This window comes from Daktulosphaira vitifoliae, unplaced genomic scaffold (genome assembly GCF_025091365.1).
Source record: "Daktulosphaira vitifoliae isolate Bord-2020 unplaced genomic scaffold, ASM2509136v1 Scaffold_2, whole genome shotgun sequence".
Lineage (NCBI taxonomy): Eukaryota > Metazoa > Arthropoda > Insecta > Hemiptera > Phylloxeridae > Daktulosphaira > Daktulosphaira vitifoliae.
The window spans coordinates 20215462-20232862 of record NW_026099573.1 but is presented as its reverse complement, the minus strand read 5'-3'; the positions used below and the strand labels follow the sequence as shown (position 1 = coordinate 20232862).

Here is a 17401-nt window from a genome sequence, read left to right as displayed (position 1 = left end):
AGATTTCCTTTGTGCCAGTATATTATAGTCAGTTTTAAAACTATCTAAATATTCATCTTTACACTCTTTCTCTCTCCGCCTGTTCTCTTTGCGGTCAAAGAGGATGGTTCACGGTTGAGGTGCGGGCTCGTACATGATACACACTACACACAACGTTGTGCTGTCTGCGCTTTTGTCTATTTGGCATTCACCTAATGATCTCCGGTGGGCAGTCTCGTGTAGACACGGAATAGGCCTAGTATGTGTGCCAACAGGCAACAACAGTATATTGGGATAGTAATTTTCAGTTGTTGTTGTTTGTATTCAGGCTGGAGCTAACCGAAAAGTGAAATAATACATAACATTTACGAATAACGCAGCCTAATGTATTGCACATAAGAGATAACGATGTTCACTGTGAGAAATAAATCAGTCGAAATATCTAGATTACGTGCCTCTCGGACATACTCGAGAGTTCTAGCTGTGGGATATGTTATGTGATAAAATCGATTTGGAGAAAAAAGATAAAATAATACATCTTATATGCATATAATTTTTCTTTTTTTCTTCAATGAAAACATTTTTAACGAATGGAACAGACGCTCGCAGTATTTTAATGTCCACAAAATTTTGATCGATGATCATGTCTATACACTTTTCACAGATATCCGTGAACAGTATTTTATTGATCAAAAAGATGTTGGAATCAAATATAAATCAAGGTCAGCTGTAAAAACGTTTGTTCCCAAATAAAGATATCACACTTTTCCTCGGCGTGATACGTTCCCCCGGCAGATCCTCGTGGTTTTAGTTCAATAATAGAAATATAAAATTTTTATTTATGTTTACAAGTATGAGACTATACAAAATGACAGACGTTATAAATAGGCAATAATATTAGTCATGTAAAGCGATTGTTCTGTTTCGTTACAAGTGTATTTGCACGGATAACTGTTTACGAATACAAAGTTGTAAACAGTGTAGTGCATACATCAAATTGTCTTGTTCATTAATAATAATACATTCTGCGTATTCTTAAATTGCAATCGATAAGCTCATCCGTATGATGTCGGAGTTAACGGAAAAATCATTTTCTCCATACCGGATACGGTGCCACCCGTAACCTTGGTCTGTATGACAGTGTGTATACGGCCCCCTTTGACTCCTTGGCGTCTTAGTTGGACATACGGAGGAGCGGAAACACAATAACGTATTCCGTGCTGCAGTCTTCAACGTTTTCATAGTTGCGACTAGCTAGAGACGCCGCCTATGCTGCGCTTATTATTCTTGTGGTACCAACCCATGCGGTCGCACAGGCATGTATGTTAAAATGACCCCCAAAAAACTATAAAATATCCTGAATATTAGTAGCTTGTTAATAATTATATACGATTCGGCGGCGCGCTGTTATGTTTGCGAGGATGGGTGAGCAGGAAACGCCGAATCAAAGAACACGTAACACAATATAACATTAATAATATAATAGCGCCTAGGTAAACCATAAATTTGTAATAGCGTCCAGTCGTCGACGTCGTTAACATGCGTAGTCGGTTCGCGATGGTATGCGTGCACGCATATTAATATTTCAGTGCGGTTGTTTTGTCAGTATGTGTGTGTGTGTGTGGCATAGCGTTACGCTAGCGGCATGGACTCTTCTCCTACTATTGCTACTCTTCCCGTCGCTCCTACCCATCTAGTCGTTTGTTTCCCCATCCCCGCCTAAACTGAACGGTCGACCGCGGAACAGTGAACCTCATGGTGAAGGCGAAAAATAATGCGTGCGGCAGCGGCCAAGGAACGCACAACACAAAAAATAATAACGGGTGTGTAGAAAAAAAAAATACCATAAAAATAAGTGGTCGCACAAAAAGGAGAGAGAGAGAGGACACTGTTCTATTATAGCCGTTAAAGCGAGTAAGCAACCGAGCGAGCGAGCGATATGCGACCGTGGTAGGCGGGCGCCAGATGGAATGGGTATGGTAGGACGAGCGTGAACAAAAAAATAACCTCAGCGCTCAGCTTGGCAAGAGCGTTCCGGGGCCCGCGTGCGCACTCGGATTTCTTGCGGCTGTGGCCTTCGACGGTTACCGCCGTCCGCCTGCCATACCGCTCCTATTGCGAATTATCCCCGCCATCGTAGAACGGAGGACGAACGCAGTGTTGCACCTTATACGGGCGCTGCAACACCGTGCACGCGCGCACCGATTGTCGAAAAACCGAGAGTGGTCGATATCGGAAAAATAACATTTAGAATAAGCTCCGCCACACTGTCAGACGGTCCATTGTGATCTAAAGGGGGCGGCGGGAGGTACTTGGCGTTTTGCGAGAGAGAGGGAAGTACGGATCTATTGCGATTTTGCGCGTGCGTGCATTTGCTGTCGGACGCCGCTTTTGTGTGCGGCGTGGTCGTCACCCTCCGTCGCCACTGCCGCCACCACAGCCGATGGGACGCCGGCGCGCGCGGTATGCGAATAGTGATAGCATTAAATAGAAGTGGAGGGATGGCGGCGTGTCCGGGCGGGGATCTAGTGCCGTTTTCGACCGATGCAAAAACGTCAGCGCGCCAAACTTCGCGACTCATCGGTTCGCCTACAGCCGCCGCCACTGCTGCTGCATTATGCCATTTTCGCCTTCCGGCCCGCAGCCGCCGCAGCCTGTGCTAAAACTAGTGAGTGCGTGTGCGTGAGCGTGTGTGCGCGCTAAACGAGTGCGTTTTATTTTTCCCCTCGAACATACTTTGTATCGCTAGTAAAATATTACACTCCGTTTGTTCTAATAAAATAATACAATATTTAATATATTACACACTTACCGGTAACTGTTTCATATAAAATTAATAATATTAAATAAATTCATTAATACGGTCGATATTCATAAGGTCCCCCTCCACTTGGTGCACGATTGCAATTTTTTTTCCTACAAACGTTATGCGTCTTACGGCGCAGCCTTCGTTGTTGTCGCCGCCGCCGTCGTCGTCGCCGTCGCCGTCGCCGCCAACGCCGCGTACACATCGTTGTAATTGAAAAAAAAATTCTTAATAATTATTTCAAAGTATACAAATTAAAGTTATTTTGTATGTATTTTAAATTAACATATTAAATGTTTTTGCGTACGTTTTGTGCATAGTGTACCTCAATAGTTAAAATAGTATTTAATACTTATCATCGTGTATCGTGTGCGCCGCGGGACTTAGTCAAGAGTTGCGTCCAAAGTTTTGCCAAGGTAATTGTACTGAATGTAATGTAATAGCTAAAGTATTGAATGTTATCAGTCTGTAAAAAATACCTTTCACGACATGCATACCACTGCTTACAAGTGCACGCGCCCGACGTCTGCGATTTTTGCCACATAACTTTATCGTTTATTGAAAAAAAAAATGCAATATCTATTTACTGGCAACGCTATCGCATTGTATTTATCTTTGTGTTTTGTTGTAGTTAATCACCAATTTAGTTGCATGGATATAATTTCACAAATTATTTTAGCTTTTCAATAATAAGGTTGTCTATTAACAAAATTTAAACGTAATCGATTTTTATTTGACATATTAAATTGTTAATTTTTTCCACTCGATCGTATTTGCAGTTATCACTTAAAATTTCCATAATCATATATTTCTTTACATTACTGCATTGAATACAATGCATTCCATTTTTTTGTTTTGTTTGTGTCACGTGTAAATTAAAAGATTTCTTTTTGTTTAATCAACAGTCGATGTAATTGAATTTTTCCTAATAAATTTACCAGAATAGTTTTGATCTAGTTAAAATGTATAAAAAAAAACATTTTATCATTTAACATTATCTGTACAATATTCAGTATTATATATGGCATGCGTGTAAAGAAAAATCGCGCGTTGCACGTCAATTATTAACAATAATGATAATGTCGACGCTGCAACGCGGTAGGACCGTAACTTGGCGATGCGCGCGCTGTGTTCGCCACTAGCTCAGCTGATGCCATCGCTATCATTGTTGGTTGCTGGTGAGCGATCGTCCGTCCGTGTGTGCGTTGTGTATGTGTGAGTGTGTACGGTGTTCGGTGACGGTAGTGGCGGACACGATTAAAAAATTGTAATAAAATATTTATTAATTTCAACAAAAATTTTATGTAGTAATTATCATGTAAAAAAAAAAATCTCAATCACATCTTGTTTTTGTATCATATTTTTTTTGCATAATGCATGAATTTTACACCTGACTGTTAATTACTATTTTAAATTTTCATTTTCATCGTTATAAATTAGTGATAATAATACTGATAACTGAAATAATAATAGTTATTAACTTTTTTTGTGTGTGTAGACCTCAATAAATTTTGGACTTTTGGCCCATCTACCTCATTGCCATGTACATTTGACGGATTTGTTGGCGAAAAAGTTTGTTAACTGGTGAGTAATTGGATAAATTTTTAAAAACATACAACTTTTTCACTCTTTGACCATTATTTTTAATCAATATTTGCTTGGGCAAATTTTTTTTTTTTTTAATTTTCTGATAAGACAAAGATTATGGTTTTAAGAAATCATCAAATGTTAATGATGAAAAAACATTTATGATTTAAATAACTGTTTTAATAAAAAATGTGTGCTTTAGCACTATCTCTATTGGGTTATTATTATCTAGCCGACTTTGGCTGATTATTTTCTCTTTACTATTTATGTTAAAATTAGAAATTATATATATATATATAATTCAGTTTTTTGTTATATAATACATTAAAAATGTAATGTATCTTATAATTTTTTTAGTAGTGATCTGTTATTTGTGTTGGTTGAATTTTACAGATTTGGTATTGTAGTGATTTAATCGGATATTATCTATACTATTGCCCGATATTTGACTAACAATACTTGAAAGTGATTAGTTTTATATCACTTAAAAATCAATTGCTTGATTGTATATAGTACAAAAGGTATTATAAAAAAGATAAACTAGTAAATACATGTATGCGACTTAAATTTGTGAAATTATAACTAAATTCCTTGAAAATAAAATTTAAATTTTTTCTCTTATATTATTAAATTATTAGCCTTGTAATAATTCAAAGTTAAGTTTAAAAAATATTTATTTTTTCAATGCAAAGGCACATATACTTAAATATAAACTATATTGATAATATAATTATAAAGAACCTAAGTTCTTTATTGTTGTACATTTATTTTCTATTAGAAATTTCATTTACTTTTTGGACTTGTCATAATATTGTATAAATCTAACATTAATATATTTATAACTGTATGAATATACAAATGGTAAATTATTTCGCTTTTAAGTTAATTCTTGAAGAGTACTTTTTATACTTTGTAGCCATACATTTATTTATTACACATAAAAAAATGTTAATCATTATTAAAAAAAAAAAAAAAAAAAATGTAATTTAAGCATTTAAATTTACATTTGATTTTGGTATTGACAAATCAATATATGCATTATTAGTGGAATTGTTTAAATGTAATAATTTAGTGGGCAAGTTTTGACCCTCGATTAAAATATAGTTATTTGTAAAGTTGGGTTATTGTTTTTTAATAATAAATGTATTAAATTAATTAGGAAAAATAATTTTATGCATATGTGTAATGATATATATTCTATCATGTTTTGAATTCTAACTTATTGTGTCATCACTTGTCGATCAAAATATAAAAACAATTGTTGTATTTAAGCTTAAATAAATGTATAAAAAAACACTATAAAATCTTCTTTTGAATGTATTTTATGTAAATTTTTCTTACTTGAGCATTGATGTAGAGTATAACAAATATGTTTACATAGTTACATTTGTACTTATAGTATTTCTATACCTAAATAAACAATGACGCTTGATATTTAAAAACTGCAATAAAAAAAAAAGAATATGAAAACAGTAATTATATATATATTTATAATAGACACTATGTATACATAATAGTTTTTTCTATTAAAATTATTTATTTTTTAGAAATATTTATTTTTATACTAAAAAATAATTCTGTTATCATAGTTAAGTGATTAGATTAAAAAAATCATCTCTTAATGTTCATTATTTGAGAAAAATGTGATATGAAAAAGTTATATAATAACAAAAAAAAAAGTATTATAAACAAAAATGTACATAATATGATGATCGTAATAAAAATTTAAAAACAATTTTTTTATAAACTCAATTTAATTTAAATTTTACTAATGAATTAAGCTCTAAAAAATGTTTTTATCTATGGTTACAAAGTTGGGTTTAATTATGTTTTAGCCTATTTTTTTATTTTATTTAAAAAGGTTATTTGTTTTCAAGTTGAACAATAAAAATTAATAAATAGCTATCATTAGTCATGTTAGCAAAGATATACTCTTAAAATAATTTAAATATATGCTGTTATACACTAGAAAAATATAAATATTATATATTATAATAATTAAATATAATATTATAAAATATTTTATACATTTCAAATTTAAATTAGTATATTATTACTAATTCAAATTAAGTAGTAATATGAAATGAATTTATATTTAAATGTCATTTTATATGTAAATCTTTAAATAAAAATACAAACTCTTGGATAAAGTTAGGTTGGTTTATGTCAGCTAATTTTAGACTGGTGTACATTGGGAAAGTACTGCGTTCAAATCAAATCAAGGAAAATATTGATTTAAAATAAAAATACTTAAAAGAAAAAATAATGTTATTAATTGATGAATTTCTGTTGTTTTTTTTTTTTCAGATTACTGTTATGAATATTTAATTATTGTCTCAAAAAAAAAACTGGAATGGACCCACATCAACAATTTTGCCTCAAGTGGAATAGTTTTAGTAATAACTTAGTGACTGCATTTGACAGCCTTTTTAAATCAGAGAGCCTAACGGATGTTTCGCTATTTTGCGAAGGTAATTTATAGATTACATATGTAGTTTTTATGTATTTTAACAATATATATCATCTCCATTGACTCTTTCTAAAGTAATGGGGTTGACTCTACAATAATAATTACAATAAGTTAGGTTTTTACATTGGCTGAAAGAGCCAGTAAGGAGTATGTCACTAAATAATCTACTGTGCCATATAAAACCTACTTTTGACCATTTTTATGTTTATAGAGACCAATTTGAGGGGCTTAGGATTTTAGTATATAGCTAAAGATTATAGATCAAACTTTTTTATAGAAGAAAATCCTGGGATTCTTAATTTAGCTTCACATACCATATATTTTAATTATTCGTTCTTTAATATGAAAATTAATCAGTGACATAATTTTCGAGTCATCAAAATTTTTTTAAGGCTGCTATTTGTACAGTTTTTTTTTTTTACAAACATGCGATTTTTTTACTTTATTTAAGCTATTATAAAAAAATGTTTCATTTAATGTTGAATAAGAATTTTGTTTTAAAAAGTTTTTTGTAGAAATAGCTTTCAAATACAACAGTCTTTATATAATTATTAAATTTTGACCATTTTTACTAAGAATTATTTAATTATTAAAAAACTTTATGTCTTTTTTTTAGGAAAAACATTCAAAGCTCACAAACTAATCCTGGCAGCATGTAGTAAACATTTCCAAGAAATATTTGAAGCTACACCTTTGGGATCTAGTTTAATAGTTATTCTCGATGGAACATCTTCTACGAACATGGAATCATTGCTTGAGTTCATGTATCGCGGAGAAGTCCAAATATCTCAAGATAGGCTCTCTAGTTTCTTAAAAACAGCTGACCATTTACAAGTAAAACTTCAATTAATTTTAATTTAATTATTTATTTTATATGAGTATTTTGCTGTACTCAAAAGATTTTATTGAGGTTAATCTACTAATCATTATATCTTAAATATTCTTTATTGTAATAGATGATTACAATAATAAAGAAATATTACTCTGTGCGACAAATTTTAAAAGGAATAAAAAGGAAAAATAATTTTTAATTTTTTTAAATAACTTTCATTAGTCTATTATCTAGAAACTAAAATTTTAGAAACACATGTCATGTTGCATTCTTAGATTAACTTAATTTATACCTTTTACTGATTATCAAAATATATATTAATATATATTAAATATATAATAATATACTATTAAAAATTTATTCATATTTATGCGTCAAAAGAGAAATCTAAATAAATTTATAAAATACTTTTAAAATTTTAAATATAAGTTTGATCACTAACAGGTTGTCCAAAAAGTCCCGGGACTAACAAAAAAAACATTTTTTTTCACATAATTTGGCTATTCATCGACATGAATAATAATTAAATAGTAATAAATAATTAATTAATAATAATAATACTATTTTTATATGTTATATTAAATTTATATATTGATGACTTAGACATGAGTGGGTTTTAAGCAAAAATGCCACCTATAGTGCTTAATAGGCACTCAGTTTATGTGTTTTTTTAGTTCACATTTGTAATCTATGAAAAATTAATAAAAAAAAAATTAAAAAATTTTAGGTCAAAGGCCTGTCATTTGAATATGACAAATTCTCACTGACAAGTCAACGTGAACAATTTAACAGTGAAAACAAAACACCTATAGATTCCCCTCGGCCGACCCGGCAACAAAACGGATCGGAAGAGGTTCAGTTACAGTCTACCTCATTTAGTCATATCCCTTCTTTTATAAACTCACATTATCGTCAAGCTAGCAATGCACATGGTGAGCAGCATCCTCCATCGCCTGATCCCCAAAGAAATAAACGTTCACTTCATAGTAGTCCAAACTCTACACCGGTCTCGGACACTCTTGGAGTAAGAGAATCAGTTTTACGAAATGGTTCGAGACCAGAACCTCCTCTTTCTCTAACTTATCCGCCGACGACCCATATGGATAATTCACATCAGTCCCAAACAAACAATTCAGGTCCTGTAGATGCTACCACATCTTCTCACCATTATCGCAATATTACCAATGATTGTGGAGAAGGTAAATTTTTTTATTATTCTATACATCTTAATTAACCATAACTAAAATGTAAAATTAATTAAGTATGTAACCATAATTTTTAATTGTTTCTTAAATTATAATTACTTTAGTAATTATAATTTATTGATTGAGTAATTTAAAAAAAATACAAGTTGAAATATTTGACTAAAATGGCTGATTTAAATTAATTAGTACCTTTTGACAATAGAAAAATTTATATGAAAAAAATTTCAATAAAATCAAACACCACATATTTAGGATCCCTGAAATCATTAAAAGTAATATATCATTAATAAAATAATAAAAATACCAAAAATTAATAATAATAAAATGGATATAACATTTTTGTGTTCATATGATAATGATATGTTTTCAAAATATAAAAAAAGGGAATGAAAAAATTGTAATAAATAAATATATTAAGTTCACTTGTCTATTGCAGTACTTAAACTCCTAAAAAGCCCTTATCTATTTTAAAGTATTCTGTAGATCGTACAGCTATTACAACATCCTTCTTCAACATTTAATTTTTTTTTTAATTTTTTAATACTACTAAATAACTAAAAAAACAAATTTTATAAAAATTTTTTTAAAAAATCAAATTTACAAAAAAAAATTTATTAAAACGTTAATAATATACACTTTTATTTAATCAACAATCAAACTTATGTCACCAACTAATATAATCTATAACATAAACTAATCTATTTATATGTGTAAATATTAAATAAGTTATATTACTTTGAAAATAACTAAGTGAATTCATAAAGACATTAAAATAAATATTTTGTAAATAGAATGCATAAGTGTTAAGAAAAAGGATGTAGCAGTTTGAAACACAAATAGCTAAAAAAAATAATAATTTTTAACATTTTTCATTTATTTTATTAATATTCATTACTTTATTCATCTAATTAAATATCTAGAATTTCATTAAAATATTTATCACATATTTATTTCTTTAGTTTATGATATCTTTCCTAATTTTTGTCATATGGATATTAGTTAATTTAAAAAAGTATTTATCAATCTTATATTGTTATAACAATTTATAAAATTATCAAGTTTTAATTTTTGTATTAATGGTATAAATATTTACTTTGTAGATCTGCGAATAAAATCTGAACCTGTAGCTCCACCAAATATTGGAGATTTACATCCTCAGGGTACAGGTTTAACAAATGAATGGAAAACACTTGATAATGGGAAAACACCATCATCTCCTTCAAATCATTCTTGGAAAATGGATCCTTGTCATAAAAATATTGTGACAACTGTTACAGCTGATGGTAATATTTTTTATTATTATAAATAATAAATAAATATTAATAATAAAGTATTATTTATATTTTTTAGTATATAACTTATATTAGTATTTTGTTATGTGATATTTTTAGTTTATAAAATATAAGTTAAAGGTTGTAGGATATTTGTCTTTTTGGAAACTTGTGTTTCCTGAATTTTTTATAGAAATTTTTTTCTGAAAAGCAAAGATTTGTATAACTATCCTAATATTTAACAACATTACCTTGAATTTAATATAAACTTGAGGTGCTCATGATTTACATTTTGAACATTGATATGGGATGATTAGGTAGTATTTTATTTAAAGGCCTAGGATTTGGGAAAAAAAATTTTAGGTATTTTGCATAAGCTATACGTTTTAGTTGTTAGAGAGAAGAGATGAGCAAAAATTATCCATGCATACATTCAGACCTCTAGATTTACTGTGTGCATCTTTTATTGATTTATATGAATTCAGTTTCTTCATCTAAGTGTTTCCACTTAAGTATTGTTGCTATTAATTTTATATATATATATAGGACATCCTATTAGGCGCTTCCTATATATTCAAAGAGTTTTATCTCTCTGGATTTTAGGTTTTTTAGATCTTAATGTAGCTAAGATGTCATATTTAAATATAATGTGAAAAAGAATATTCTATTTTACATTTCCTGCACAGTGATGATTCTATCATTCCCATGTGTAAAGATGTTTAATCAAATGATCATGTTCTAGAAGTAGTTCAGTCTGACTTCTTGATATCTAATTATGTTACTAAGATCCTTCAGTAGTAGACCAGGAGTCTTGGTAAACATTTTAGATTTTCTGGATACTACAAGGTAACTCCATACTGGCCTGTGTTCTTTACAACAGTTTTTGGTAATACTCTGAGGGATTGCTCTTTGGTTCTAATCCTAATAACACCTCTGTTGCTACTAAATGTTTTACTGAATGTCCTGTTTACATTGACATTTTTTATTTTGTAAAGAGCCATCAGTTGACATTCTTGCATTAATAGGTTTTCCATAAGATTACTTTTCGTCACAAAATCGTTGTTTTGTGGTTTTACAATGTTTCATCCATAGAGTTTGCCACAAGTAGTTGAAAAACAAAGGGGTCCATCACAGCAAAGCTTGATACTGTGATAAAACTGTACAGAGGTGTTGTGGAGCGTATACCCACTTCTTTGTTTTTCTGTTATTGCGTATACTTATAAAATCATGAGTGATACGCGGGTATACGGCGTATATCCACTATTAGTTTTTTTATTAGTGCATATACGTATTTATAAAATAGTTAAAGAGTATAGACTAAAGAATAAAATAAAAAGTAATACGTGGGTATCGAATATAGGTATGTTTGTCATAAAACACAAATTTTGAATAACTATTATCAGTTTGTTTAATCTCTACAGTCATACCACATATAAACATATACCTGAAGTTATAAACATACAAATATGGCTCGAGACTATTATCATTTTAAAAATAGAATATAAATGTAAAACAAAAATAAATAAATAGGATAATGTTTATCATTTCACGACAATTTTATTGATAAAATTTAAAACATCGATCAGAAATTAACGATATAGCACATACTAAGTTGAAACTGAAATTTATTGGGTTAACCTATAGCTGTTGAAATTGGTAATTTGTATTTTTCCGTAATAAACCGTTTACCAACCAATCTAGTATTTAATATATTACCTATAATGAATTAAGATAGTACTAACATGTACCTATTCACGTTTATTTCATTTATGATTTAACGATTTGAAAACAATAATTGTAAGATTATTTTATTACTGCATAAAGTTTATTGTTTATTTATAAAAAATATAACAGTATCTAATAATACACATATCGATTATATGACTATGAAATTTAATTTATGTAAGAACTTAGAAGTGTCAGTAAAAATATTCGAGTAATAGTTTGGAAGGAGCTAGGCCGTATCTGGGAGGGTTAAGAGTTTTAGTTGCATTATGTAATAATTAGAAAATACATATTTTTAACACAGTTAAAACATCACAATATTTGTATTCCGTCTCCCAAAACTATGTTATAGTTAAGGCCTTTGAAAAGTAGTGTGGGGGTGAAATTCCCCACGTTTCCTCATTTAGGTTTTTAACTTATCTATTGATCAAATTACGACTATATCACTGTTGATAATGTGAAATATTGTATGTAGAAAATGTAAAGTGCAATGGGGGGTGTGGGGGGCGGAGCCCCCCACGTTATTCTCTATTCATTATATAGGCGTATACCCATAAACATTTTTAGGACTACACCACTGAAACTGTATACTGATATGGTACTCCTGATGCCATAAAAGGGATACCAATGATCACTGCCTTTTGGCTAACTTCTTGCAACAAGTTAACAACCCCTTTTACTTGGTATATCTTGGTTAAGGGGCCTATTTGCTGTTAGTAAGAAGGTATACCGGTCTCAATAAACCAAATTCATGACTGGGTTAAGTGCAGTGGTACATGTTGCCACTCTCATCAAGTTCAACTAGGGTCTGTGGCAGGGTAGTGAAGCATGTGAGTCTTGTAGATCCCTTTGCATAATATTCTACATAAATTATAAATCAATTTTTTTACTGTAGCAAATGTATTTTTTCATAACTTTGGTACAGGAATACTAATTTTTCAACATGATCTGTCATAAGTTTTGCTTTTTTCTTTTTTTTTTAAACCATGTTATGTTACTAGTAGATGAGAACTAGTGTCTATTTCACAGTTTGCAGTTAAAATACATAAATATGTTCGAACAGCATGTTTGAAATTGAAACACTAACATATTTTAATATATAACAATTATTTTAAAATATTGTTATATAGCAAAATATTTATTTTTTATTTGATCTAATGCTTTGGATACTAAAACATTAGCTTAATGCATTCTAAGGTTTTAAAGATTTAATAGTATTAAAAATGTCAGGGATAACAGATCTAGTAAATATGTGTTAACTAGAAATGTCAATTGAAAAAATTTCTTTACAATAATATTATTAATAGTTCATTATGAGTTTTTATATTATGAATTATATCTTAGTATAACAATTTTGACAAATGATGTCACTGGTGTAATTTTGAGGGGATATGGGGACAATATCTCCTCATGACATAAATAATTACATGATGAAGGTATAATTTTTTCATTTGGATAGGGTAGTGTAAATTTTTCATCTGTATATCATTCACTATTAGTCTATTAGTAATAGTAATAATTGTTAATAATAATTTAAAAATGTAATGTGTTAAATTATTTGTTTTATGTACTAGTCCAGTGGTCGGCAACCGGCGGCCTGCGGGCCGGATACGCCCCGCATAGCTATTGAATACGGCCCGCTTTAAATTCTAAATCGACTAATTTAATTGAATATCATTTTGTATAAATATAATTGAACGTTGCGTTTTTGGTACGGGTATTTTATATAAGTCATATTATTATTTTAAGTTTTAGATAGTATTTTTTTGCATAATAAATAATGTAATTATAAATTATTTTTTTTTATCTGGCCCGCGAACTCTTTTTAATTTGTAAATGTGGCCCGAGAATTAAAAAAGGTTGCCGACCACTGTACTAGTCTATTACAAATAATTATGGAATTTTGAAACCTATTTTCATTATTTGTATACATATAAAAGTAAATTTACTATTTTTCTTTTAACTAATAAGGTTATTATGTAAAATAACTTAAATTAAAATCATTATATTAAAAGAAACATAGTTTAAATCTTAATATATTTATTGCAGTAATATTTTTTAACCTATTTATTTAATTTTTATTAAATTATCTTGTTTATTAATTTTAATTCATTAAGTGTAATTTTATTCATAGGTAAAAAACTGCAGTGTCCTTATTGTGAACGATTATATGGCTATGAGACAAATCTTAGGGCTCATATTAGACAAAGGCATCAAGGTATTCGTGTGCACTGTCCATATTGTACTCGAACGTTTACACGGAATAACACGGTGAGAAGGCATATTGCTAGAGAACACAAAACGGAAATCGCGGTGAAATCTAATCCTGCTTTTCCTCAAACGGCGAATAATAACCAATAACTTTACCAAATTTACCTCTTTCCCTTACCCAAAAAACTTGTTATCCTAATACCTTATCTACCTCTCGCTAGACATAGATTATAATATTTATCACCAGGTCAATATGAAATATTCTGGTACATAAGCAAACTGCAGGCTAACTGCCCTTAAAGTACAAATGTAAACCATAAACACTTCTGTAACTATTAAGACTGATAAGGATAGTGTTAGTTTTTAGGTGAAAATACATTTTTATGACACTATCCTTAATATATAACTTACCTCAATGATTTTTATGTTTTATATATATATTTATATATATAACTCATAATACATATATATAAATTTACAATTACATATATATTATTTATAAATATGAATATAAATAAAAATGTTAATGTTTATTCTGTAGATTGCTTATGTGTCCATAAGATACCTTAATATCACAAAGTTAGTTAAGTTACAATGAAAGCAGCTCTCTTGTTGTGTAAAAAACTATTATTAAAAATGATTTTATTTCTACATTTATTTAATGATTTTATTGATGCATATTTATGTACACTTAAATAATTGATTATGAATGGTACATTTTTAGTAATACTTATTTGAGAATTAATGAATTCAGTAATTTTGTTGATAATATTATATAGTGATATAGTTGTTGTTATTATTGCATTAGAATGAATTCAAGTTTAATTGAAACTAGTTTAAAATGAAACTATTATCTTTTTAATTTTTATTATGTATTCATACAATGAAATAAGTATATATGAATGATGATTTTAAAATTTCTATATATTTAAAAACCATTCGTGAATAACATTAAAGTCAAAATTCTCATTAAAAAAACTAAACTTTTCAATGATTTAATAAAACTACTAAAAAAATTATTCATTGTAAAAAACAAGCGTAAAGCTTACATTATATTTTATCTTATATTACACATTTTATTCCATCATAGAATTTATTTCTCATAAGTATCTCTAAATGATATTTATAATACAGTATTGTACATTGTTGAATATGTGTAGGTTATTATTATTTTTTCAAAATGTACCTGATAAAAGTAGTGTTTCATACATTATCTTTTAATGACAAATTTCATCATTGAAATGTACCATTCATTTTCCAAATTGAAACAGTTTATTTCTTAATACTAGTCATAATATTGTTGCACTAGTCACAATATGATTGAAACCAGAATTTATCCTTTTTGTATTATACACGCTTAAAAGTCCAAATTTATTTTTACACCTCAAGACCCTCATTATAATAAAAATTAAGTGTATTTTTCAAAATTTTACCATCATCAGTTGTTGTAAAATTTATATTCGACATTTCTGGTATTAAAAAAAAAAAATTTTTACTCTGTTAATACTTGAATTTGTTTCTTAAATATAATTGATAATTTTTAATGAAGTTAAAAAATTTAACGACTTGTTTCAATTTAATGTACAAATTTTAAATTAAGTAATACTTTATAGTTAATAAAGTAAAAAGATAATGTCTATTATAGATTATAACAATTATATAATATGAAGTGAGGCGAATAGTGATCAAGTCTCAAGTCATAATGCACTTTCCTTTTCGCCTCTATAGTGTTAATGTAACGATAGTACAAGTATTTTTTAATACCACATGTTATAGTTTTATTAGAACGTAAGATGTTTTATTGTTTATTTTGTTATTTAAGCAGTTAAGAATTTTATTATGCGTTTTGCCGGTAATTATAAATAATTACACAACCTTTTTGATGATTATAGTAGCTAATTATAAGAATTAATGCAAAATCAAGAACTCCAATTTAATGTAATATTTTTTCTTTTTATGGTAAAGTAATTATAATTGGAATTCAAGTGAGCATTAATTTAATTAATTTTCATCATCTTTTAATTATTAATTAACAAAATAATTTTTGATTTTTGGATATTAAATTTTATATGGTATAATAATCAAGTCATTCTTATTTTGTTTTTTTAATTCAAACCAAGTTATTCATAGTTATTAAATTTAATTGTTCTGATTGTTACATGCATTTTATTGTATGATAAATTAATCTATTATTTTTATTTTATGATACATATATATTTAATTTTTTTTTTTTTTGTTAGTGATAATTGAAACAAAACATTTACCTTGCTTGGTACATAACTCAAAGTACAATTTGTGGTGTCTTAAGTAATGATTATTAGTAAAACAAAAATAAATAGATAGAATATTATTTGGGGAATTTTTTGCACTAAAATGAAGTGCAGACAATCTGTAAAGTTTGTTCAGTATTCTGTTATAAGTTATGACATTCCACGATAAGTGTTAAAAATTATCCTTTGTTGTTAGCTAAACATCACTTTAAGAATATTATAAAATAATATTTTTAATGACATATAGTACAAATTGACTACCTCCACTTTTAATAAGTTTTAGAGTAATTAAATTATATAAAATTAGGCTAATATTATTATCTAATTCATATCTATAGGGTTTTTTTTAAGCAAGTTCTTTTATTAATCTTATTATTATTACTATCAACATTTATCATTGTTTCCTAACCCATCTACCTCTGTTTTATTATTTTTTTTATTATTATTATTGTAGTTATATAATATTATTATTTTTATTATAATTATAATTATTATTATTATTATTATTTCGTATGGAAATGTGAGGAATATTATAGTACAAAAAGTGCAAAGAATTCCTCTGTTATTCTTTTTTTTTTATGTATAAAATTAATATTATTAGTAATTAATATAGGAATTAATTGTGTTATATTAATGTTGCTAAATTGTAGGTATTTTGTTAGTGTTTGAATTTATTCCATGTGTCACCGTTTTAAGTAAATATTTAATCTAGTGTGTAAGTTTTGCTGTGATTATTCTGTTTATACCAATTGTATAGTTTCACTGAATCAGCCATTTATATTCTTTTTTAAATGTATTTATTAATTTGTTGTTTACAATAAAACTGCTTGCAAATCAGTCTTGTAAAATTTAACTTATAAAATTATTAAAATAACTGGCAAAAATTCACAAAAACTATTTAAATTGCAATGTTTATTATAACATACAATAAAATTTTATGAAACCATTGTAAGATGATGTATGTGAATTAAAAATGAACTTGTTTTATTACCAGGGTATTTTTTTTTTTTTTTTTTAATTTCTTAATATTTTGTTATGGTCATAA

At 28.1% G+C, this 17401-nt stretch overlaps 1 protein-coding gene across 2 annotated transcripts; it reads left to right on the top strand.

Annotated features, from left to right (window-relative positions):
* Positions 1-2274: 2274 nt before the first annotated feature.
* On the top strand, positions 2275-17193 carry LOC126899939 (zinc finger protein chinmo). Of its 2 annotated transcripts, none has more exons than XM_050675230.1 (7): positions 2275-3201; positions 4284-4369; positions 6680-6843; positions 7459-7676; positions 8402-8873; positions 9980-10162; positions 14010-17193. In XM_050675230.1, exons 3-7 carry the CDS (start codon positions 6726-6728, stop codon positions 14234-14236), a joined length of 1218 nt encoding a protein of 405 aa, XP_050531187.1. In that variant the 5' UTR covers positions 2275-3201; positions 4284-4369; positions 6680-6725; the 3' UTR covers positions 14237-17193. The 2 variants fall into 2 exon arrangements, with proteins under 2 accessions (XP_050531187.1, XP_050531188.1); XM_050675231.1 differs by lacking the exon at positions 2275-3201 and adding an exon at positions 3918-4052.
* The last annotated feature ends 208 nt before the right edge of the window (positions 17194-17401 follow it).

Excerpts from the sequence above, each read along its gene's own strand:
- LOC126899939 (XM_050675230.1), top strand. The coding sequence starts at position 6,726 with ATGGACCCACATCAACAATTTTGCCTCAAGTGGAATAGTTTTAGTAAT. Across the intron at positions 6,844-7,458 it reads TGTTTCGCTATTTTGCGAAG|GAAAAACATTCAAAGCTCAC; the intron begins GTAATTTATAGA and ends TCTTTTTTTTAG. Across the intron at positions 10,163-14,009 it reads GACAACTGTTACAGCTGATG|GTAAAAAACTGCAGTGTCCT; the intron begins GTAATATTTTTT and ends TTTTATTCATAG.